The following is a 25,867-nucleotide window of genomic DNA, read 5'->3' as shown; positions in this document are numbered from 1 at the left end:
GAGCCGAGATCGCACTACTGCACTCCAGCCTGGGCGACAGAGCGAGACTGTCTCAAAAACAAAAAAAGAAAAACCCACACTTTGTACTTCGTTTTCTGACCTGAAAGCAGCTCTGTAATTTTAATTATCATGCCTCAGACCTCCAGACGGAAAGATTATCCCACAATGCCAGCCATTTCTCTCTGCCACCTGGTGCTTGGTCTGCCTAACATTGTGTTTCTAGAGAGGTGAATCCACAGGCTTTTAACCATGTATAGAAGGTGAGGTTTAAAAAAAAAATAATTCTCATTTTCTGCAAAGAAAGGTATTTGAGGGGAGGGGAGATGGTTTCCTCCTGCCGTTGTGGGCCCAGGGCCCCGCACTTCCTGTTCTTCTCATCTCTCCATCTGTTTGGTCCCCCTATCTCGTGTACCCATCGTGTAAACCTGAGCAAGGCGTTCAGTCTGAACACCTGAAGTTTTACTCTTTACTGTTTAATTCTTATAATGTTCCCTAAGAGATGATTTTCTGGGTTACGTGGTCTGAGCATAAGTTAGACGTGGGAAGAGAAGGGCCAAATTAGGGCAGGAAGAATTTTTAAATTGGATGAAATTGTAGCTTTTAGAAGCATAGCAGAAATCTGAAGTATTGAAGAAGCAAATTACGTAGAATTAACTCTTAGTGCTTTTAGGTTGCTATTTTAGCAGGAAGAAATGAGGTCGCATTAGATGCATTACAGAAGGAGACAGAAATGGACTGGGTCAAGAGACATTTTTCAAAACTACTGGCAAATTTAATGGCAAATTCAAATGTGAGCCTGGTGCTGTGTGTAGCTGCAGGTATGGTGGTTTGTGGCTAGGAAAAAAAATCTGATTCCTGAGTTTTCAATGTTTTTGTCATAGAAGAAGCAAGATCAAGTCATATGGCTGTGTTTTCCTGTCCACCATCTTGTTTACCATGCCGTGTAGATCAGCATCTAGTGAGCACCTGCTGATTGCACTTAGGTGCATGAAATATGGAGATAAATAAGCTGGGGCCTCTGTCCCAGGAAACTCATGGTCTGTTGAGGGTGGGTGGTTGCTCAGACTTTTTTTGTACCTTTCTAATGAAAACCTGTTTAGTCTTTAACACAAAAGGCCAAACAAGTCAGAGAATCCCACCAGCGAGTTGCTGGAGTAGTCAGGAACTTGCTTTGAAAGTATTTGTGAGGATCCTGCGTGTGTTACCCATTGAGGAAGGTGGGGGCAGACACTGCAATCACATGTGGGAAGCCCCAGGCATAGGAACCAACCATCATTCTGCAGACATTCCATGGGGCTCAGTCAACAAGCCCTCCCCATTTTGCTCTTTACCTGCAATGGACAGAAGTTGAAAAGAGGGAGGGGGTTGGCTTTCCAACGGAATTCTAAATGAACAGGAAGAAATGCAATTTAGCGATTCAAGAAATATGTACTGGGCATCTATTTTGGGCCATGACTTGTGTTAGATGCTGTGAAGACACAAAGATGAACCTGGCATTGTGTGCACACGTGCATGATGACATTGCTCTCAGGGAATGGAGAGGAATCAAAGGTTCATTCATTCACCAAGTATCAGGGAGTTCCAGGCACAGCTATTCTAGACATTGAGGCAGACACGGCCCCTGCCCTTGCACAGCTTTGGCTAGTGGAGCAGACAACACGTAAATGAGCAATTAGGATCCCTTGGGGCAAAGGCAGCAATGAGAGGCAGAAATAGAGGGTGTATGAGACCACAGGGTCATGGCCTGCCTATAAATAGCTGCCATGTGAAGCAAAATCATAAGTGCCTGGAAATGAGTGAAGTTTGTGTGAAATGTTGGGGAGGAGCTGAAGAGCGAGTGATTTGTTTTCCTGGGATGGTAGGGAGTAGGGAGGATCAGTGAGGTTTCCATGGTAGAGGAGGTCAAATATGTGTGTATATGGGAGAGGGGCACTCAGAGTATATAGGGGAGAGGCTGAGAAAGGGTGGTGTATACATTGCAGTGCAACCTGCGGGCGTTACGTCCACAAAGACGTCTGTGTGTGTGCACACATGTGTACGTGTGCAGTGCAACCCGTGGGCGTTATGTCCACAAACATGTCTGTGTGTGTGCACACATGTGTACGTGTGCATAATGACATTGGACAGTGCTTTGGGGCCAGATGTTTTCAATCTCAATCAATTGGTAATTGGAAACCCCTGAATGCTTTTGAGCAAGGAAATGATATGATCCGATTTGTCTGGAAAGATCCCTCTGGGACTAGTATGTAGAATGATTGAAGGAGGAAAAAGACAAGAGGTAATGAGGTCAGTCAAGGAGCTGCGGCAGTGATCTGAGCAGTGAGAGGCAGTGGGGATGGATGATCCCGATAATGTGGGCCACCATTTATTGGGCGTCTGCGTTGGGCCAGGGTCATCACCTCGAATCCTCTCCACAACCTGGCAAGATAGATACTACCTCCACTTGCTGAGGAAGACACTAAAGCTCAAAGAGGGCAGATGATTGGGCCCCAGGCTCCACGGCTAGTAAGCTGGGATTCAAACTTAGATCCATCTGACTCAAAGTCTATGCTCCTTTTTACTGCCTCACACTCCCTTCTGGTGAAGAAGAGACGTGCTTGAGAGATATGAGGAAAAAATTATATTCAGAGCAGAGTTTAGTGCTTAGGAGTCAGATAGAGTTCTGTCCAGGTCCTGGATTGGTCTCATTCTAGCTGCGTGACCATGGACGTGTGATTTCATCCCCAGCCTCAGTTTCTCATCTGTGAAAAGGAGGGGAAATGAATGCCTGCCTCATAGGTTTGCTCAGATGATGAAATCATGTCTGCAAACCACTTAGCTAGATCCTGGTCCTGAACAGGAGCTCAGGAGATATTGGTTACTGGTCACCAGGATTTGGTAAGGGAGGCACTGATGATAACTGGGGCTCCTGGCTTGTGACTGACCTAGGACAATACTTAGAACATGGAAAGAAGAGTGGCTTGGGTGGAAGTGGGGGTGAGATGGGCATGGGGGTTGGAGTGATTCTGGGCATCCCGAGTTAGGGGCTGGAGTTCATGTGGGGACATCCAGCAGACAATTGGAAGTCTGGGTCTGGAGTTCAAGAGCAAGGTCAGAGCTAGAACATGAGCCATAGACTTGAGGGTCTTTAGCACAGAGGTGATGGTTGCAGCCGGAGAAGTGGAAGAGGTGGCTCAGAGTGAGAAGAAGAATCAGAAAGCCAAAGGCAGCACCTTCAGGGAAGTATATATTTCAAGATCAAGAGAGGAAAAAGAATGCTTGCAAATGAGACCTGTAGGAGTGTTCAGGAAGGGAGGAGAAGAACCCAGAGGTGCTGCCAAAGCCACGGAGAAAGGGGCTTCCAGAAGAGGGCCAGTTAGCAGTGTCAGTCCCACGGACATTTCCATAGGGTCGTTATACTACACATTAAGGAGATCACTGGTGAACTTCAAGAGAATGTTGGGGGGAGGGTAAAAGGGAGATTCCAGAGGGTTGTGGAATGAGTGGGAAGTGAGGAAGTGAGGCACGCCCAGTGTAGAAAATACTTCCCAGTATTAGCAACAAAGGAGAGGAAAGAAATCAGGAGCTGGATTGGGAAGCAGAGTTGAGCAAAGTTTTTTTTTTCTTTCCTTTTCTTTTTCTGGGGAATAGAGAAAACTTAAGATACCAGCTTCTCTTTGCAATGGAAGACGAGGGTGGAAGTTGGTGCAAGGATGCTCTCCAGTGGATGACAGTCACATGGTCACAGTGCCCCATAGAGAAAGCAGGAACTTCTCACTGCACGGCAAGTCCCTCCAGGAGCCTGGTACGATCCCAAAGCAGTGACAGACAGGTTTTCTGGGTCAGGAGGCCCAACTCATATTTTAAGTTCGTGAAGGCCTACGCTTTGCCACCATGGTACTAGATCTTGAAAGTTGAGAGCAGTTAGAAGGCTACCTAATGGGCATGTTCATATTCCAGAAGAAGCCATTCTGTGGTGTTTTGTGCTCCTCAGACACTTTCAAAGTCACTCTCTCACATGCTGACAAGGTTCTTTGTATAACAAACATAATTCTCGGTGGCGAGACACTAATGGCCTCAGTGTTGCTGGGCATCTGAGAAGGCTCATCGGGACTGCTGAGGACCCGGAATCAGGCTATCTGAGGGTGATCTGAGGTCAGGCGGGTGGGGTCTGGCTCCACATACTCCCAAAAGCCCTTTTGAAGGGCTTACGCTCTTTTGCAAAACAAAACAAAAAACAAAACAAACAAAAAACCCAAGGGCTAAGATGCAGAGTCTGAAAGTATGGTGCATGAATGTGGGAGAAGCCCAAGGCCACTTCAGCCCAGCAAGTGGCCTCTACAACTCAAGTGCAGGCTGAGGACAAGCTTTAAAAAGCCCCTGAGTGGCCAGGTGGGCATGGCCTTTGTTGAGCCACGTCCTCTGTGGCTGCCTTTCCCAAGCTGTCTCCACCCACAACCTTTCCTCCTGAGTTCCAGCTCTGCGGAGCCTGGCGCTGCTCCCTGAATTCCGCATAGGCTTGCACATCTCTGAGCTTTAGCTAAAAGCCCAAGTCACCTTCAATGCATTCCTGACGTTCACATTGCACGCACTCCCACAACCCCCATCTTTCACGGTGGAATCACTTGTTCCCTCACCTGTGCTCCCTAAGAACTTAGCCAAGAACATCTGTAACAGCCCTTCAGGTGGCTGTGTTCCCCTCTCCAGGCTACGAACCTCCCAGGACAAGGATGGTGGCTTATGCCGACTCTGTATTTCTATCACCTGGCCTGGTTGGTGTCTGCTATAAGGGTGCACAAAGGGAATCAAGGTGAACTTCTCTTTTTAAAAGGAACCACATGCAGTTCTTAAGAGACAAAGGCAGGGACTGTCAGATTACTGAGTAACTGAAACTCCCTATTGCTCCCCTGGGGCCCCACGTCACCTACCTTCAAAACATCTCCAGTGTGAAAGCTCAGTTCATCCTCACCTGAGGCAGTGAAATCAAACTTGGCGACAGCTTCCATGCTGTAACGTGAAGCTGGAAGAGAAATAATGTGGTCATTGTGCCTCTCTGCCAGGGGGAGGGCAGCAGAGCCCATGGTGCTTCCTGGTAATCAGCAGTTCCTAGGAGAGTGGGCAGATGGACGTCTCCAGGCCGGAGAGCAAGGCTCAGGCGCACAACAAGGGCTTGTGTTTGCAGGAAGAGCTACCGGAATCTATAGGATCTGGGTCCTGGGATCATTCTTGGAATCCCTAGATGCCAGGAGCAGGAAATGAAGGCCAGCCACAGCCTTTCCCTTCTCCTTTCATCATCCTGGCCTGACACCACTTTTGGGGGCATCTCTGTTTGCAGCTGATAAGGAGGGGAGGCTTGCTATCATCTGTAACTTGAGGCCCGAGGGGCTGGAAAGACTATTCTGTAAACACTGTCCCAAGGCTGTCCCTTGGCAGCTATATTTAAACAGGCAGTGTTAATTAGACAGATGCCATTTCCTCTTTTACATCTGAATCATTTAAGAGAATTAGACAGCATTGGCCAGTGGGGAACTCAGCTTCCTTCTGCATGGTTTGAGAGTAGAAAGCATTTTTTGGTTTTCGAGTTGGGAGACTCAATTGGTCAGATTACTTATTTTATGATTATATTATAAACCAAGTACATTTTGGAAATTTTGATGTTACCATTTTTGAATTGAGTTAAAATTGTGGCTCCCTTCTCGTAATGCGTGAGACCTGTGTAAAGATAAATGAATCAGCCTATGTAATACATTTAATATGAACCAGAGTTGTGCTTTAGGAGGCAGTGGGGATGTAATGGCAAGAGAGCTGGCTCCAGTCCCAGTTTTGTTGGTAGATAGCTGTACACTCTTGCGCGAGTAATTAAACCCTTGGAGTCTCCGTTTCCTCATCTATAAATTGGTGATCATAATATTCAATTAATAAAGTTGAAAGGTTAAATCAAATTATAGATGCAGGCCGGGTGCTGTGGCTCATGCCTGTAATCCCAGCACTTTGGGAGGTGGAGGCGGGCAGATCACCGGAGGTCAGGAGTTCAAGACCATCCTGGCCAACATGGTGAAATCCTGTCTCTACTAAAAATACAAAAGTTAGCTAGGTGCAGTGGCACGTGCCTGTAATCCCAGCTACTGGGGAGGCTGAGGCAAGATAATCGCTTGAACCCAGGAGGCAGAGGTTGCAGTGAGCCAAGATTGTGCCACTGTACGCCAGCCTGGGTGACGACTCTGTCTCAAAAAAAAAAATCTGTATCTACATATCTATCTATCTATCTATATATATAGATATATATATAGATATAGATGCAAAGTATTATACAAGATAAAGCTAAATAGTATTTACGTTTTAAAATAATTTTATGGAATGCATTTTCCCCCAGCAAAGGTAGCCTAACCAACATCAGCACAAGTTTTCTTCCGTCATTCCCATCTCCTATGAACTTTTCTCATTGAAATTTGAGACCTAATCTCCATGACTATCAAATCCTGTGATTCTCTGCTAAGACAGCTTAACGTCAGGACAATCTTGAAAGCTGTTATTTTCTTGTTAATCAAAATTTCCCTAAGTTTCAAACCCTTTGGGGTAGAAAATAAATGTCCTCTAACCTAATAGACTTTCAGTGACCAGTCAACTGGGACCACAGTTGTCCTCTCAGTGGGAATTCCTACCCAAGTAAGCAAGATTTGGGTAAATAAGGAAGGTGGCTGCCAGTGAGAGGGTGAAACGCCAGGAGATCAGAGGATTACAGCAACTGCAACAGGGTGATAGCAAGGGGCTCATTTCTCTGATTCTCCACAATTGCTCGGTTTTTGGAAGGTAATTTACAGAGATGACTATTACCCATTCAAAGGTAGATGTTAAGCAAAAAATAGACCAGGAGCCAAAGTAAAATGTCATAGTTAACTCTCTGAGCTTTATCACCAGTCAAAACGTACTTCCAAACAACACCACCGCAAATATACTTTTTGTACACTTTCTTCAAGATCCATCTATCGAAGGCAAATTAAAATGGTTGTAACCTAGGATGACCTACTCAACAGGAAGGAGTATTCTGCCCTCCTAAGTTAATGCTAAATGCCTTTGCTGATTTGATTCACCCCATCACTTTAACACACAAGGCTTCTTCTAATTAAGGCCTTGCCTCTAGTTTTCAGAGAGACATCGCTTCTGTGGGTCATCCTCATAGAATCAACAGTAGACAGTGGTCGCCTCGTGGGATCAAGTGTCAGGTGAATGGTCCTGAAGACCAAGATCTCATTTCTATGCAAATTCACCTTAATAAGCAGGATGGAGACAAGGGAAGGGCAAATGCTAAACATATTAGAAAGTTACATAAATTAGAAATGAAAAAAATATCCAAGGCAAGCTCTAGATATGACCTTGATTTGTGGAAGATCTTTCCAACATTACATGTAACTCAGCTCAGGCTTGGGCGCTGGGTCCAGACTGGCTGTAAATCACTTCAGTGAGAGAAGTGAGAAGGCCGAGGCAGAAGTAAAATTGCTTCTGAATAGCAGCGCTTTCCTCTGCCTTCCCCCAGGAGGTAGGCGGTATGGCAAAGCCAACGACGCAGCCATGTCACAGAGCTCCCCAGCTTATAATATTAATCCTGGCTCAAAAAACCCAATTAAACAGGCCCACTCTTTATAAAATTGCTTTGAAAAAATTTGTTTGCTTCCATTTCCATTTGTGAGATGAAATCTGCCTGGCTGCTGTTTGTTCAGGGTGGGGTGGGGCATGCTCTCCTTTTGTTTAAACCACAGGGCTTCAAAAACTCCTCCCTTGAAGCACCCCTAGTAGTAGAGAATAGTAAATATGTCACTCTCAGGGGTCGGTCTTCTGTTTGGTCATAAAAATGCACAGAAATGCATATCCCATTCCTCTATATCCATTAGCATTAATTTTGAAAAGTTTAAAAATTACCACCAGGGAAAAAGAAAACTGAACGAATAAAGTTTATTCAGTACTTATCCATTTGTTTTATGATCTGTACCTGCCACCACTACAGACTGCACTGGAGAAACAACAACAAAAATACGGAGCTATAAACTGGGTAGCAACAATTCAGAGAGAGTTGTGGGGGGTGGAGTGCAACAGCCTGAATTCAAGAATGCAATGAAGCCTTCTTGCGCTGTTTTCAAGTCCAGCGCTTCTGACTTCTGAAAAGAGAGACCCCTCGGCCGGGCACAGTGGCTCACGCCTATAATCACAGCACTTTGGGAGGCCGAGGCGGACAGATCATGAGGTCGAGAGATGGAGACCATCCTGGCCAACATGGTGAAACCCCGTCTCTACAAAAACTAGCTGGGCATGATGGTGTGTGCCTGTAGTCCCAGCTACTTGGGAGGCTGAGGCAGGAGAATTGCTTGAACCCGGGAGGCAGAAGTTGCAGTGAGCCGAGATTGTGCCACTGCGCTCCAGCCTGGCAACGGAGTGAGACTCCATCTCAAAAAAAAAAAAAAAAAAAAAAAAAAAGAGAGAGAGACTCCCCCTTAGAGAACCTCACAGATGGATTAAATGTGATTTCCCTGCCAGTGATGGGCTGTAGAAATGGCTGAAATCTACCTGCCTATACAGTGTGAGAAGCTGCAGCCTTCAGGGGCAGCCAAACCATCTCCAGCAGCAGCCGCCAACCCAATTGACAATGATGCCTCAGTGCTAGCTCTGCTTCTCACCAGCCCTCTGCACCTCTCTCGCTTACCCCTTTAAGAGCTGTCACGTAATAGCCATTAGCAGCATGCAGTGTGGATCTGCTTCACCAGAGGGTAATGCCACAAAGGACTGCCCTGAACATGATTTTTTCTGCCCTTGCCTTTCCATGTGAGCTTCTTTTACCACCAAAAAACCTAAAAAAATATTCAGGCTATATGCCAGGAATGCTTGTCTACTTCTAAAATATAGTCACCACAGAGGATGAAAACAAAAGCCATGCTACAGCTCTTTAAAATAACCTCCATTTGAAACCCAGATTATAAGTGGATTTGTTCAGAAACATGTAGTTACCATCAAAATGGCACCCGGCAAGAAACTTCTTGATCAAATTCAGCTCCTCCTAAGTTGGCTATGAATAGCTAAGGTTTCCATTTTATGTATCTCTCACAAAGAGCAATTGCGTAACACCACAGAGCTATGCGAAGATTCAGGCTCAGGACCCAGTGAGAGAAGGAGACAGGTCCTAAATTGCTATCACTTCCTATTTCGCTGGGGAGAGCCCTAATTTGAATACTGGCCCCAGTTTATGTTGTAATTCAGATAAGATAATGTCTTGAAATTTTTTAGGCCGGGCGCGGTGGCTCCAGCCTGTAATCCCAGCACTTTGGGAGGCCGAGACGGGCGGATCAAGAGGTCAGGAGATCGAGACCATCCTGGCTAACACCGTGAAACCCCGTCTCTACTAAAAAATACAAAAAACTAGCCGGGCGAGGTGGCGGGCGCCTGTAGTCCCAGCTACTCGGGAGGCTGAGGCAGGAGAATGGCGTAAACCTGGGAGGCAGAGCTTGCAGTGAGCTGAGATCCGGCCGCTGCACTCCAGCCTGGGCGACAGAGCAAGACTCTGTCTCAAAAAAAAAAAACAAAAAAAGAAATTTTTTAAAAAGAGAGAGAAACACTGCTTTTTACAAGTATTGCTTGTCACATATTTATCAGGACATCGGCAACAAAATTATTTAATTAATTAGTTCATTAATTTAGAGACAAGGTTTTCCTCTGTTGACCAGGCTGGTGTGCAGTGGTGTGATCACAGCTCACAGTCGCTTTCAACTCTTTGGCTCACAGGATTCTCCCATCTCAGCCTCCTGAATGGCTGGGACCACAGATGTATGTCATCACACCCGGCTTTTTTTTTTTTTTTTTTTTTTGGTGGAGATGGGGGTCTCACTATGTTGCCCAGGCTGGTCTCGAACTCCTGAGTTCAACTGATCCACCTGCCTCAGCTTCCTGGAATTCTGGGATTACAGGCATGAGCCACCATGTCCAGCCAACAAATAATTTTTATTAGCATATCTTGTATATGAAATGAAGTAAGAGAACAGTGAGACTAGTTTACACTTTAGGACTTCGGCTGCGGATACTGAGAGGAGCTCAGGGAAAATGTAAAATTATACCAGCAGCTACTCAGCATCATATAATGCAGAGACAGAATCCACAGCCTTGCTGTTCGACAGGTAAATCCCCTCTCGGAGACAATAAGGAAGAGTGCTTCCTCCCCCGATCGAATTGACAAGGTCAGCTCAATCACTTTTCAGAAGTAGGAAACCTTATACTGCCAGGAAAAAATGATTATGGTTAAGCCTCACTGTACACAACAGGTATATTCTTGAAAAGTTATAATGAATAGAGTATTGGTAAATGGAATCATATTAGCATGTATTATGGAGGCTCAATCTATAAAGGAACCCTGTGGTGAATCGCTTTATAAAATGAAAGGAAAATTTGTTATGCAAATAACTACTTTTTAATTTATCTGTTTTAAAGTCAGGGTTTTCATGCATTGAGTCTTAAAACAGAGCACACCTGCCTATCCCCTCCAGCTCTGCACGCTGTGGGCCAAATAAACATGTGTTTCCCCTCCTCTGAACTCCTCAAGCACTAAACAAAACAAACAGACAAACAAAAAACACCTTTCCTATTGATATAGAACATTTCACCTTGGAGTATAGACGTGGAACTGTCAAACCTCTTCTGTACAGAGCCAGAGAGTAAATATTTTTGGCTTTGTGGGCCATCTAGTCTCTGTAACAATGACTCGCCGTGTTTTTGTAGCCACGAAGGTGGCCTTAGATGATGGTCAATGAGTGGGCATAGCAGGGTTCCCATAAAACTTTATTTGTGGACACTGAGATTTGAATTTCGTAGCATTTTTACATGACAGGAAGTATTATTATGGTTTTGATATTTTTTTCAACCATGTAAAAATGTAAATTAGCTCAAGGTCAAAAACACATGATGGGCTGAATTTGGCCCACTGGCTGTAGTTTGTCAAACCCTGATATATACATTTATATCTATATCCTATCTCCCCCTAATAGTTCATAAACTTCTTTTTTTTTTTTTTTTGAGACGGAGTCTTGCTCTGTCGCCCAGGCTAGAGTGCAGTGGCAGGATCTCGGCTCACTGCAAGCTCCGCCTCCTAGGTTTAGGCCATTCTCCTGCCTCAGCCTCCTGAGTAGCTGGGACTATAGGCGCCCGCCACCTCGCCCGGCTAGTTTTTTGTATTTTTTAGTAGAGACGGGGTTTCACCGTGTTAGCCAGGATGGTCTCGATCTCCTGACCTCTTGATCCGCCCATCTCGGCCTCCCAAAGTGCTGGGATTATAGGCTTGAGCCACTGCGCCCGGCCTAGTTTATAAACTTCTTGAGGGGAAAGGTTGTAGTTTAGTGGACAGAGTACAGGCCTAGCAGTAGACGAACCTGGATTTGAATCCAAAATGTGCCACTTCCCGAGTGTCCTGTTTCTCCATCCATAGGATGGGAGTCACCAGAGTTACTTCATGGGGTTGTTTTGTATTAATGTGCAGACTCTGACACACAGTAGGTGTCCAACAAATGGCGGTTGTTGTTATTTTTTCTTAGATTCTCTACAATGCCTAGCCCAGGCTTAGCAGGCAGCTAGGAAATGTTTGTTGAATGACTGAAGACATGCAAATGACCTGCCCTCAGCGTTACTCATTTCCTCAGCGAAGGGGCAGGAGACAGAAGGAGCCATTTAAAAGGATCAATTAACTTCCTACTCAGAGGTGCCCTGACTTCTCAGCAAACTCAGCCAGAGACGGTGCAACACACCTACACTAAGAGGCCTGATTTATTTAAAATCCAATAGAGGGCAATGGTGCACCCCAAACCATCAATTCCATCTCGTAACTTTTCTTTGCATCTTGAGTCCCAGTAACCTTTAACTAGACAGGTTCAGTGATTGTCTTCGTTGTCTCTCATGAGTTTTAAGGCACATAAACTTTAACATTTCAAAGACTCAAACCTTTAAAATACAGGATTGCTTAGATGCCAAAGAATTCGCGGTCATCTTCTCCTACAAATTGTCTGCTGCTTAAATTCCTTCTGAGCAGCCTGGAGAGGTGGTTCCCATTCCTCTCGAGTGGACTTCCCTCGCTCCTGCTTGGACTCTAGGTTAATGATCCTGTACTGAAACCCCTACTGTGTGTTTTTCTTTGCTCTGCATCTTACGTCTGTGTTTGGGGCCTTTCTGCCTCAGTTTATTACCTCTTATTGGGCATTGGACATGGGAACAGGAAGCTGAGAAAGGTTACAGATGGCCCTTCTTGAAAATTTGTAAGCATAGAATGGACAACTACCTTACGGCTCTCCTGTGAGCCACTGCTTAAATATTCATCTAGAGACCTAAACCAATCTATTCTGAAAATAACGTGGGAAAGTGAAGAAAAAAAAAAAAAAAAAAGGCTGGGCCTCACCAAGAGACCAAGGACTAGCCTTTCCCCATTTTGGGCTCGCAGACGACAAAATGTTAGCTTTATTCTAAACCAGCAGACACCCTGCTAAGAGAATACCTCTTAATCAGCTGGTCATGTTGGAAATTTACCCTTCTTACTGAATGTCTACCAAGGCTTACATATTCCTTTACTGTGCCTGCTCTTGAATCACTTCTACCTCATCTTCCGGATCCTTTAAAATAGACTCTCACATTCTTTTCTGGTAGGGTCCTGCTTCTGGTTTTCTCTGGAGATGCGGCTCTGTGGCTAGGTGCAGAGGGTGGTGTGGGAGTTGGAATCACGGCAGCTACAACCAACTCATGCAGGGCCTCCTGGGCCCCCTACCAGTGCTTCACCACATAAAGTTTGCAGGTAACCATGAACTTGGGGGTGGCCATCAGGGTCCTCTGCTTTATTTACTTTGAGATGGAGTCGCCCTGTCACTCAGGCTGGAGTGCAGTGGCGGGATCTCAGCTCACTGCAACCTCCACCTCCCAGGTTCAAGCAGTTCTCATGCCTCAGCTTCCTGAGTAGTTGAGGTTACAGGTACAGCCCACCATGCTCCGCTAATTTTTATATTTTTAGTAGAGATGGGGCTTCGCCATTTTGGCCAGGCTGGTCTCGAACTCCTGACCTCAGGTGATCCACCTACCTCGGCCTCCCAAAGGATCCTCTGCTTTAGATGATTTACAGCCAACAGTTCCTCTGCTTAATTGGACCTCCCAAGTCAGAGACACAGGACCATTTCTTCTCAGGTTCGAGGTCCCAGGAGAACAAACAGCCTTCTCAAGAGGACCTGGCTTGTTTGGACAGGTGATCCCTTCAAGAGATATAAACATTTCTGGCTTTATTGCATCCAAAGAGAGCAAAGACACATAAAATATACCGCCAACAAACAATTTCTGGCTAGTTGGCTGGGATTTTAGCATCCTCTAAAAGCCTCCATTTAGGTGATTTTGCACATGCAGGGCATTTTTGTTTTTCTCTTGTCCCCAGGTGACTCATTATTTTCCCCTCCCAGCCCCAGGAAGCATAAATTCCCCGGTATGAGCAGCAGGGTGAACACATGGAACTAGAGGGGCCTCTGCAGCTTGTCCGAGAATTATAATCCATCAGCGGCTGAGCTGCTGAGGCGAGTCTTGGAGACCCTGAGGATGGTGTTTGAACAGAAGCCCCAGGGCGCTCCCCACTCCCATCCATTCCTGTCCTGTGTGCAGGTGTGTTCCCCGAATAACGATTCATCCTCTGGCTGCTTCACTTTTGCTGAAAGCCACCAACAGAGCTGTCTCGGATGACAGGTGACTAATGGGCAGCTGGATCCTGAGTGAGATACCGAGGCGTGGTCAGGAGAGCTGTGCTGTTCTCTCTTCCCCGGCTGGGAAGGGCCTCAGGCTCAGCCTACAGTTCTCCTGCGAGGGTGGCTTTACCTGCCCTTGCGTGCTAGTGCTTCTCTCTACCAGGGCCCCTCCTGTAGACCCTTGGCTGGCTTCTTGGGGTTTCCACCCAACATGGGATCCCCAGCCCTGCCAGAACCCCATGGCCTTGACTTGTGATTTCTTCCTAGTTTCCAAATGGGAACAATCTCCCCCGTCAGAAGGTTTTCAGGTTTGGGAGCCAAATAAATACGGTATTTTTCAGACATATGGACATACGTTACACAACTGGAGAGTCCCTCTAAATCCCTTATATCCTTATTTAATCAAATTGCTGTTCTGCAGTCCCTGTCTGTCACTGTGGATTATGGAGATTTCCTTGGTCTCAAGGATGCTTTTCTCCTTTTTAATTAGCTCTCTTTTTTCTGTTTAAGGTTTCTTGGGTTTTGGAGGGAAGGGTAGTGAGGGGAGGGAAGTAGAGAAGGAAGAAGACAAGTCAGGAAGTCAAGAGACTGTCCCCACGCAGGGCCTGTCCCCTCCCCTGCCTGTAACTTGGGTGATGCCCAAGGCAGAGCCAGCCACTTCTTCCTTCTTATGCGTATTTATTACCTGGCTCTGTTTCAATCAATGCCAGTCTGGCTTATATAATCGAACTGTTTTTTAGTGCAAGACGCATCACATGAAGTCTCATTTGTCCTCAAACTTTTTGTAAGAAAAGTATCTTTCTCTTTAAGTACAAAGTATATGTTCTGTTAAACTCAAGCACATTTGATTCTTTTTTCCCTAATTTGCCACTCTCTGCAAGGCGAGGCTTGCCTACCTCAGTGGGAGGTTTACTATAGGACTTGGGGATCAGACAGACCCAGCTGCAAACTTCAGGCTCTGCTGCTTATTCGTAGCTGGAGAACCTTAGTTTATCTTCTCTGTGCCTCAGTTTCTTTACCAGAAATGCAGATATTAATCCTTAGACCCCGATGTTGCAGGGAAGAGGACGTAGAATGCTTGGTTCTACTGCTCAATGGCTTTCTTCAAAGCATTTTTGCGTTCTGGTTATCTACCATCCTTTCTTGTAGAGACAAATTCAAAACTGTTTTTACAAATTGTAAGGCCACCAAGCGTACATTACTTTTCAGCCTTTCAAGCACCTATGTTTCCTCGCTTTCCCTGGGCAGGCGCTAGCTTCTCCCTATTGCCTGTGGAGTCCTAGCTGCAGTGTTATCAGAAAGTATGACACTAATCAAGACAATACAGTGAGGAAAGAGAGGAGACAGCACTAACCAAGGGGAAGTGGGGAGAAATGGTGGATGGAGAAACAGAAAACTGACCAGGCTTCTACACTTTGCCATCCACACAGAGCTCAGTCGCTGTGATGCTACCTTTGAGGGGACACGCACCACCCAGACTTTGCCAACCCCTAGAAACATGAACCAGCTAAGAATAAGTTACCATGGATTGATATGGTTTATCAGGTGCCAAGAACTTTACAAATGGACACCCGTTGCAACATTTATTATTGTTATTATCATCATCCTTCGCATTTTATAGGTGGGAAACGGAGGCAAGAGATTCGAGTACATGTCTGTTGGCACCTAAGGCTGTGTGTTCTCTTCACTTTGCCGCTCTGCCTCTCCTGCTATGAGCAACATCATCAAATCCCTCCTACTTGCTCGGGATGACTGCTCACTAGCTTAGGCCCTCTCAACCTTCCTGGCTGGCTGTCCTTTAGCCAAAAAATTGACAAGAGCAATTTTCACATACCCAAGAAATTCAAGCCCATTACCTCTTGGTCAAAGAGGTAAAGACTGCAATCAACCTGGCAGACCTCAGACCAAGCAATCATGTGCTTTAAGGCAATTGCAGAAATGGAAACAATTTCAGCTAATAGACTTACAAACTGTCGCTCTTTCCCTTTCCTTCTGCCGGTTCCTCCAACCCCCCATCTCTCTCTCTCTCTTCCTCTCTTTCTCTCTCCTCCTGTCTGTGTCTCATTTGCCGCAGTTCTCTTACCTTTCCCTTCATCAACTTTCCCCACAATACATTCTGCTTTTTCCAAGTTTTCTTTCTCCTTGTAAAGTTAATAACTTACCATGAAGCCAGTTAGAGAAAGTGTATCTCGTATACTTCCACTTTTAATTCTCTGACACATTTCTTATTAAAATGACACCATGAAAACATCAATCCAAAACAACAAAAATAAGACAAAAAGAGCCCACCAACCTCGCTGGAAATACTTCGAGCCTCACTCTGCTGCTAGACTGATGTACCACTTGACGTTTCCTAAAGCAATAACAATTGTCTACAGAAACACCGCGAATCCTGCTGGCAAAACCCAAACATAAGAGAAGCATTAAAAATGCTGCCCCCCACCCCCAGATCAGAAATCATTTAATGAACCCCATCAGAAGGGTGGAGGGTAGGGTGGGGGTGGCGGGGGTAGATGAGAATGACAGTCGAGAGAGACAGACAGACAGACAGACATTTTACAAATCTCCAGGCTTCATTTTCTTTTACTTCTCATTTTCTATTCACGTCATGATTTCCCCTGGAATATTTCACCGGGATTTTATGGTGCCCTCATGTTCTCTTTTTTTTTCCCTCTTCCCTTCTGTTCACTTCATGTTTGCTTTTATTGATTTGGGCTCTGAAAGCACGGCTTATTTATCATGGATTTGAAAGCCTCCATCTTCTTGCTCTGTTTTCACCAGGGCTGTGACATTGTTCACAAATGCTGCAAATCTGCTCAGCATTCCCTCTCCTTTTCCTCACTGCCTGTGCCCTGGGCTACCTTAATTCTCATCTGGGCAAAGCACGAAAGTGTCAGCAGAGGACGGCATGACCACAATTACTTCAACCTTGTTGTCACTTTTACTTACGCTCCCAAGCCCTCATTTGTTGTTGGAATGCTGGTCATTTTTTTAGCTCACTGATCTCAAAGCTTGCAAAAGGGATCATTTATCCATAGAGAAGCTCCCCTTGCTTCATTTGATAAGTCTATCCCAGAAAAGTGGGAGGGCCTGACATTTTTACAAGTAAAGGTACTATACTAAAAAAAATGCCAGTCAAAGGGATAATATGGCAAATTCCTTTCATCAAATGAATTATAATATTCTTATTTTTGGGAAATTTAGTTCTTTCTAATTTGAGTTTGGTCAGCTAAGGAACACCTCTTGTATTTGTCTTGTTTAAAATAGTCCTCTTTCTTTTTACTTGCCAGTTTTGATTAAATAGTGCCTCTATCCTAGATTCTCAAAGTTGGAAGTGGTCCAGAAAGTCAGTCTTTCCCTAAGTCATTGAGATGATAGAGAATGGGCATCGGGGAGGGCTGGGATTGGAAAGAGTGAGCTGACAGCTTGGTGAATTATTTATATTGAACCAAAAGTTCTTTCAGCCTGAATTCTGTGCTAAGGACCACAACAAGAAAGAAAAAGAAAGAATGAAAGAAGGAACGAATGAATAAAAGAAAGAGAAAATGAGAATCACAAATCCCAAATTTCCGTTTCTAAGCTTAAATAACCCCAGGGTCCTTGACCACCGTCCATGTGACAGGGTTCCAACTCCTTGATCTCCTGGTCATTTTCCTCAGGTCTCCTCTCAGTTATTCATTGTTTTTCTCAAAATACAAAATACATTATCTCGACTTGAACCCAGTATTCAAGATATGGTCTGAGCTGGGCTGAGTAGAATAGGATGATTTAATCACTCCATTTGTACATGAGGATTTTGTAATTGTGTTACATTGTTGGCTGGTTTTTTGTTTTGTTTTGTTTTGTTTTTTTGAGATAGGGTCTTGTTCTGTTGCCCAGGCTGGAGTGCAGTGGTGTGATCACGGGTCACTGTACCTTGACCTCCGGGGGCTTTAGGCATCCTCCTGCCTCAGCTTCCTGAGTAGCTGGGGCTACAATTGTGTGCTCCCACACCCAGCCCGTTTGGGAATTAAGCAACAACAACTACAACAAAAGCCCGGGTGTTTCCCAACGTGATGGTCAAGCTGTACCTCTCCACCTCTGCAACGGGTTTCCTGGGACCCAAAGGCACGGCTTCACATTTAACCTTTCTGACTTTCATCTTGTTTCTGTTCTCCCGCTTTGGCCAATTTCTCAGCCTATCACAGTTCATTCGGGCATGGATTTGTACTCCTAACCCTCTGGTTATATCTTTCAACTCTTCTTTCATAAGTGAACTTCATGCCTTTTTGGGTTTTGTTTTATAGTAAATGGAACGTGGACTTTTGAGTCAGGTAGGGCTGGGTTCAAATCCTGGCTCCTTCATTCATGCAAGTTGGTTATCTTTGAACTCAGTTTCTTTACCTAAAGATCTCCTCCAGGTTGTCATTGACCCTTTAATCAACACTCTGAGTATCAACTTCAAACCTATCCAATTAAGTAGTTATCCTTCGGCCTATCTGTCCTCAATCTGATCTCTAGGGTGTCATGCAAAGCCTGGCTGAAATCAAACTGTGCTGTGCCTGTGGCCCTTTTCTCATATGTCACTCTAATAACCCCACAGGAGAAAGAAAGAAACCATAACAGGGTCAACTCTTCCTTCAGGGCCATATTTGGGGAGATGCCAAGTGGAAGAAACTCGTCTTTTCACTCATTGTTCTTCGGCATTTGCTTTTCCACTTTCCTCGACCTCTTTTGCAAGCCAAAGACTTTCCTTTGGTGAGGCAGCTGTCACCTTAGCTACTGTGTTTCTGTTCCTCCTCCACCCTATTCTCCTTGCTTGACAGAGCAAAGGCCTCTGCGTGTTGAAGCTTTTGACACACAACTTTCTTTCTTCTTCTTCTTTTTTTTTTTTCGAGACAGGGTCTTGCTCTGTTGCTCAGGCTGGAGTGCAGTGGCGCAATCTTGGCTCACTGAAACCTTCGCCTCCCAGGCTCAAGAGATTCTCCTGCCTCAGCCTCCTGAGGAGCTGGGATTACAGGCACCCGCCACCACGCCTGGCTAATTTTTGTATTTTTACTAGAGATGGAGTTTCACCATGTTGGCCAGGCTGGTCTTGAATTCCTGACCTCTAATGATCCACCTGCCTTGGCCTTCCAAAGCGCTGGAATTACAGACGTGAGCCACCATTCCCAGCCTTGACACACAACTTTCTGAGGGTCATTTTTTCCATTTAGAATTTGTTAATGTCATGTTTGTCCCATGACCTCCCAGATCCACTCAAGTCTCTCTTGTCATTTCAGGCCTTCAGCAATCTTTCCCCATTCTGTCTGTCAAAATTAACTTTAGAAAATCACCTGCACCATGCAAACATGCTTTAGTAAATAGCTTCCCTTTGTTCTCTAAGCCCCCCATCGACATCCTTGTCTCTGCACTGGTCTTCCTTCTCCCATCAAACTCACATTGCTATGTATGGTCGTGCAGGTTGCTCACTGCACAAAGGCCTCAGGCTGAGGTTGTAGTAGGGGCTGAAATGCGCATCCGGTGCCCTTCTCATCATGCTGTGAGTCCTGGTATGGGGCTACATCTGTCTAGAACTACCTTGTTTTTCTTACTTAAACAAAGGCACCGGGTCTAATTTCAACTGCTCCTTTAAAGCTTTACTCAGGGCCTGCCCGCATCATATCCCACGGTCTCACTTTCTCTTACTCTTCTGGGGGACTTAACGTATCTACCCCTTGCTCAGTGCTGCCCGCCATCTGGGGAAGGTGGGCAAGCACAAGCCTTGGAGTCAGACTGCCAGCGTTCACACCCTTCTCTACTACTAGCTTTCTGGGTGACCCTTAGCAAGTTATTTAACATCTCTGAGCCTCAGTTTCCTCATTTTAAAAACAGGGATAATAATAGTGCCTGCCTCATAATGTTCTTGGGAAGAATATGTGGAATATTCATCTAATTCACTTAGTATGGTGCCTGGCACATAGTAGGTACTCAATAGTTGTTAACTACTGTTACCTTTTTTGTTTTTGAGACAGGGTATCATTCTGTGACCCAGGCTGGAGTACAGTGATGCAATCATGGCTCACTGTAGCCTCCAACCCACAGGTTCAAGTGATTCTCCTGCCACCACATTTTGCATGCCACCACATCCAGCTATTTTTTTTTTTTTTTGTAGAGACAGGGGTCTCCCTATGTTGTTCAGGCTGGTGTTGAACTCCTGGCCTCAAGTGATCCTCCTGCCTCAGCCTCCCAAAGTGCTGGGATTACAGGCATGAGCCACTGTGCCCGGCCAGCTATTGTCACTTTTATGCATAGTCCTTAATAGTTAACAACTATTAAGACGTGTTGTGGCTCACAAGAAGTATGAATAAGAAAATGTAAACCTCACCAAGTAGGGTTGTCAGACAAAATACAGAATGCCCAGCTAAAGGTAATTTTTAGATAAGCAACCAATAGTTGTTTTAGTATATGTATATCCCAAATCTTTACTTTCTCCACAGAAATCTCAAAGTGATGGACTGAAGCATTGTTCAGAGGAATAGCAAAGACTCGTTTGATCTTTTCACCCTTTCATCTCGAATTTCCCTGCTGCCCCTCACCTCATGCAATGCGTGTCCCACAAGATTTCTTATATGAAAACCGGGGAGTGGGCTAGCCTTTGGGATAAGCAGTATGAAGGTCCTAGAATGGAGCCTTTAGACGTTCTAGGGAAGGTTGTGGTTTGGAATAGAAGTATATAATCTCACTCATATACCTTGTGAACCACAAAATGTCATACCTTCTGTTTTCTCTACCTTTCTTGTGTTATTTGCTGCTTTTAATATTGTGTGGGTCAAAAGTCATGCTTTTACCATTATATATAATGGAATACTGTGTGTTTGGATAAACAGGTTTTATATATTGGAATTACTGTTCTTATAAGGGAATTTTTCTTGAAGTCCGTATTTGTGGTAAAGCAGAAATCTTCTAAACTCTCTTACATATTCAGACATTTCTCTTGTGATTATTCTGGCATTTTATATTTTTACTCTCAAATTCACCATCTACTTTCTCATGCCTATAACTCGTCAGATTTTTCCATGCTTGGCATCTGCACCACAGCAAAAAAATTCCTGGGCACCAGCCCCAGTAAATTATTACTAGTCCCATCATGTAGTCACCAGGTTGACATTTACTTGTACCACCCATGTATCTAGTTCTGATGACAGTCCCTTGAATTGGCTTATAATACCCTATCCTTTCTTTATATGATTTGCACCATCCTAGAACCTTGTCTCTTCCTGGAACTATTTCAGAGGAAGTTACAAAACCACCAACAGTACCAAATGTGGTCCTGTTGTTTGAGTGATCTTCTCTCTTTAATAGCTTTTCATTTCAAGTCCTCCATTACTGACTCCTTGCACAGATTCTTCTCTCCCCTTCCTCTCTCTGTACTTCCAGGAATTAGTGATTTCTCCCCAGGTTTGTTTTCAGATTTTCTGCTGCTTAACTTCGCAATGCTGTCTTGCCCACCTTCTCTCTCTCAGGAGTATCCATATGCTTTGCATATTTGTTCAACAAACATTCCCTGTGTCCCACTCTGTGTCAAGCCCTGTGTAGAGCATTAAGATCCAATGTGGACTAGACAGCCTGTCTTAAGACCTCAGACAGTTCAGTCTTGTAGGAAAGACAAACAAGCCAGCCAAACCAGTGAAATCAGTGTGATAAATGAACCAAACCTCAAGTGGTTCAGGAACCCAAAGGGCAGGCTCTTAATCTAGCCTAGGATGCAGACAGGTGCAGGAGGGATTAGTGGAAGCTTCCCAAATGAGATGACACTTGAACTGAGTCTTGCAGACAAGTAGCTAGGCAGAGTAGAGAGCTCATATGTGACACACAGAGAGAATGGTGTGTGCAAGGAGTTGGGGACCCAACTGGTTCAATCATGGACGGGCAGGAGATGGGATCAGTGATTGGACTGGGGGCAGATCATGGAGAACATTGAAAGCATGCCAACGACTTTGGATTTCATACCAAGGATGATGGAAAGTCACTGGAAATTTGATAACATTTGCATTCAGGAATGTTTAATCAGATGGCAGTACGAAGGACTGGAGGGCAGGGTGAACCGAAGATGGAGAAAGCATTGCAGTAGTCTTGGCTAGTAATGATGCTCTTTCTTTTGATACTGGGTCTTTCCATATGTTTTTATCTCCATAGTAAGTGCTTTACACATTATCCCATTTAAAGCATGCAAGAATCTCAAAATAAGAACTGCTATTGTATCCAGCTGACAGATGAGGAAAGTGAAGCTCAAAGGGGTTAAATAATCGCCCAAGTTCATATGTATCAAAAAATGGTGGAGCCAGGATTTAAACTCAGTCTGTGCACTTAACCACTATTCTCCCTTGTCTTAACTCAAGGGAATCACTGTGAATCATGACCAGTTGGAAGGGGGCTAAAAGACAAAAAAGAGTCTAGAATGGTGTTATCCAATAGAAATAGAAGCAAGTCACAAATGCCAGCTACTATGCCATTTTAATAAGTTATTTACTCCAATATGTCCAAAATATTATCATTTCAATTTGAGATCAATATAAAATATAATTGAGATACTTTGCATTATTTTTTCCAAACTAAGTCTTTGAAATCTGGTGTGTATTTTACATTTACAGCACATTTCAATTTGGACAAGCCACAATGAAGTACTTGGGACAGCATAGGTCTAGAATGACTCTTGGGTTCCTGCTGGGGGCATTAGGGTAGATGTTGGTAGCATTTTCTGAGGTAAGGGAATACAGAAAGAGAAGATAGAGGGGTGTTTGAAATGCTTGTGAATGATCTAGGTAGAGACTCCCAGTCAAGGGTTGGCTATGCAGGTGTAGAACTCAATAAAAAAGTCTGGGTAGAGCTATAAATTTGGGTGCTATTCCACCATAGATGATTGTGAAACCCTGAGTAAGAAGGAATTCACCTAGAGAGATTATGTAGCAGGACTGAGCCTTTGGAGACAGCAGGCAGGGATGGGACATCTTGGTCAGGTGGAGGAGTTTATTTGTTCAGCAGGAGATGCATCTCCCCTTTGAATGGGAAAGGAGGAGGACAAGGATGCAGAAGGTAAGTTTGTACAGGTAAGGAGAGTGAGGAGAGGCAGGAAGTAGGTGGCTTTCTAATATAATGTTGGCAGGGGTTCTCAGCTCATTCTATTTTCTTTCTTCTCTTCCACACAAAAGGGAACGCTAGCTTTTAACCATGACTATTCACAAAATCTACACAAAGAGGCAAACAAAATGTAAATATTTGTCCAGCTAGGGACGAAAGCCAAGATGAACACTCCTTTTTCATGTCACTATAATCATTTCCTCCTCTCTCTCTCTCTCTCTCTTTCTCTCTTTCCCTTTGTCTCTCAGGAAATTGCAAAAATAGTACAGAGAGGTCCCCTGTACTCTTCAACCCATTTCCCCCAATGGGGACATCTTACATCACCATAGTACGGTATCAAAGCCAGGAAACTGATATTGCTACAATACCATTAAATGGACTTCCGTCTTCTCTTTTATAACTTCCTAGCAGGAAGTATCCTTAGTAAAAAGCATAAAAATGTGTGAGATGTAATGTTCAACCAGGCCGAGAGCTTTACGTGTGTTCAGGAGGTTTTATCTCTGTAACTAAATGACATGCATCAAATACCACACCAAATGTCACCTAAATGCTCAGGTAAAAATTACCTTCTTATGACCATATATAATTTGCACCAATGTTATGTGGTTAGACCAGGCTATTCACTGCCTGTTTGGCTTTATCTCATTATGGAGAAGAGCAAAGATGAACAGACAGCTCTGTTGTTCCCATTAGCATCTATAATGAGGAATCTGTGACTCAAAAGAGAGCAGCAACGTGCCCAAGCCTGCATTACTGTACAAACCAGGTCTTGCTGACGTTAGAACTCAAGCTCGGTTTATGACATAGCACTATCTCTTGGTAAATGGCTACTTCATACCCCTGTCTACACAGTAGAAAAACCAATGGATTAGGAGGGAGTTAGTATTCAGATGGGTGACTCCATTCAACTTCCAAGTGGGGAGGAACCCATAGCACCCAACACAGTAGGCTCCTCCAGAAATGCCAGGGATTTAATCAGTTCAGCTTACTAAACAGACTCGAAGTTGGGCACATTCCTTAAAAGCAGAATCAAGCAAAGAAAGCACTGAGAAATCTCTGTGCTTCAAGGAAACAAAAGCCAACGAGAGAATATTAAGCCAACTTGAAGGGAACAGTGGCTATCCATCTGCCTCTGCCAAGGTTCAACCAAGGTGAATAATCCATTTATTACCAAAGAATGAGAGAAGTCCCAGTATTTTCACGTAAGTGGTAATTTGTTAATGGGTAAACATGGAACGAATTTCTTTCTCCCTTGGAGATAAATGAGCTCTGGTTCTCAAAAAACAATATTTCTGGCGAGAGATAGAAGACAAAAAAAAAAAAAAGTGTTTCATCCATTAAGATTTGGAAAGCAAAGGAAACAAGTGTATTTCTGGAATCTGGGTGAAAGGAGTTTGGTCTTGACAATTTCTGAGCAGCCGAAGGAGGAAAATGGTAGCAGGAAGAGGCAGGAACATGGGTGGTCAGATGCCTTTCCGGAGAGTGATCTCTCTAATGACATTTCTCCTGTCTGGGCTCCTTATTTATTTGTGGACCTGCACCTTCCTACTTACATGTCCACGTGTGGTATCTGTAGTACCAGTAAGAAAATAGTTTTTGTCTAATCCAGGAAGGCAGGCCTGAGAGCAATTTGCAGCGGTGAAGACAAACTATTGGATGAAGGAGACAGAAGGACAGGGTCCCCTTACCCTGTTGCAGCCATTGGGAAGGGGCCTCAACCCTCAAGTGGTGAGACAGGGCAGCACATGGGGGATGGAGGAAAATAGCTGAAATCAACTTGGCCCTGGAAATGGCCATTATCAAGTAGTCAGGGGTGAGAGGAAAAAAAAAAAGTCATGCCTTGGATCGACTGGGCCTGGACGGACCAGGGTTGAAATCCAGCCGTGAGATCAGTTTTGTCATTGACCTCTCCCATGATGATGCAATTCAGCCATTCGTATCCGATCCTGACCGTTTGTTTGGGGAAGAAAAGATGCAGCCTGCATTTTGAAATCTGGGCAGATGCTTAAAAAGACCCTGCTCTCCATTCAGACAACAGGAACACCACCAGATGTGACTTAAACATGCCTCCCTTTCAGCTGTTGAAATGTGAGCAATTCCTCCCATCGCTAGCCCACTGCAAGGGACTGTTTTTTTCAGGGTCTTTCAATCCCAGGGCTGATTCACATCACAGGGATTCCCATCAAAGCTCCACAAATCAACAATGAAATAAACCCAATGCCAGACCAACTTGTACACACCGGTGGGCCGAGAGGGTGGGGGGTCCAGTCGGGGCACTGTGCCTCACCATCACTTTCCATTACAGAGAAGGTAAGTGGGGACAGCATGGCCGGCGGGGGCAGAATTAAACGTGATCAACGTGACATCTGCTTTTTCTTCTCTTTTCAGATTTCACAGAAGTGAGCATGAAAAAAAAGAGAAGAGGGGAGGAAAACTAAGGAAAGACAAGTTCCTCTCTGGGAGAAGCAATTCTAGTCCTGAATTCTCAACTGTACATTCCACCTCAGAAAGCCAGTGACCGCATCTGCTGAGCACAGGGTGACAAACTGGGCTGGATTCAGGCTGGAGCCAGGCAGTGGGTGGCGGCTTCTGCCTCAATCTTTCTGCAATCTCCCTTCCCCATTCCAATCACGATAAATATATTTATACTCACTTGATTATGTCAGCCAGACAATACTCTCCTAATTGGCAGTGATCAGGATTTCAGAATTGTTTGGGCGAACCTGCTGTCTCTCTATCAGGCAAAGCGATAAGGGGCCGCTAATGCAGTCCCTATTAACAATTTCCAGTGGAAAAAAAACCAATCTCCCGACTCGTGCATGGCAATGAATTTTCCAAACTGCTCCTGAGAGCCAGCGATTGAGGAACTCAGACTTAACATGAACTGGTCCAGCACAGAAAGGTTTTATGACTCTTCCCCACCCCCGGCTTGAGCATGTAGAAAAAACCATAGCCACTTCCTTATGCTCAAGGTTCCTTTGTTCTTTTGCTTTTTTGCTCTTTTCCTTTTTTTTTTTCTTTTGTTGGGCTTACGGAGCTAACTGTCATTTTTGGTT

At 44.7% G+C, this 25,867-nt stretch overlaps 1 protein-coding gene across 9 annotated transcripts in view; it reads right to left on the bottom strand.

Moving 5' to 3' along the window:
• Window positions 1-25,867, bottom strand: part of GRAP2 (GRB2 related adaptor protein 2) — a 72,568-nt gene that overhangs the window by 20,425 nt on the left and 26,276 nt on the right. For 2 of the 9 annotated variants that reach the window (XM_023221933.2, XM_023221942.2), the window contains exons 2-3: window positions 13,068-13,235; window positions 4,908-4,999 (exon numbers count right to left, since the gene is read on the bottom strand). In XM_023221933.2, coding sequence (XP_023077701.1) covers window positions 4,908-4,985 — 78 coding nt within the window. In that variant the 5' untranslated portion in view covers window positions 4,986-4,999; window positions 13,068-13,235. Of the gene's footprint in view, window positions 1-4,907; window positions 5,530-13,067; window positions 13,236-25,051; window positions 25,071-25,867 lie in introns of those variants that run through there. The other 7 variants (XM_023221936.2, XM_023221937.2, XM_023221935.2 and 4 more) reach the window with 6 other exon arrangements.

Source organism: Piliocolobus tephrosceles, chromosome 19 (genome assembly GCF_002776525.5).
Source record: "Piliocolobus tephrosceles isolate RC106 chromosome 19, ASM277652v3, whole genome shotgun sequence".
In the NCBI taxonomy this organism is placed as follows: domain Eukaryota; kingdom Metazoa; phylum Chordata; class Mammalia; order Primates; family Cercopithecidae; genus Piliocolobus; species Piliocolobus tephrosceles.
The sequence above is the reverse complement of the archived record's forward strand: the minus strand, read 5'-3'. Positions and strand labels throughout refer to the sequence as shown.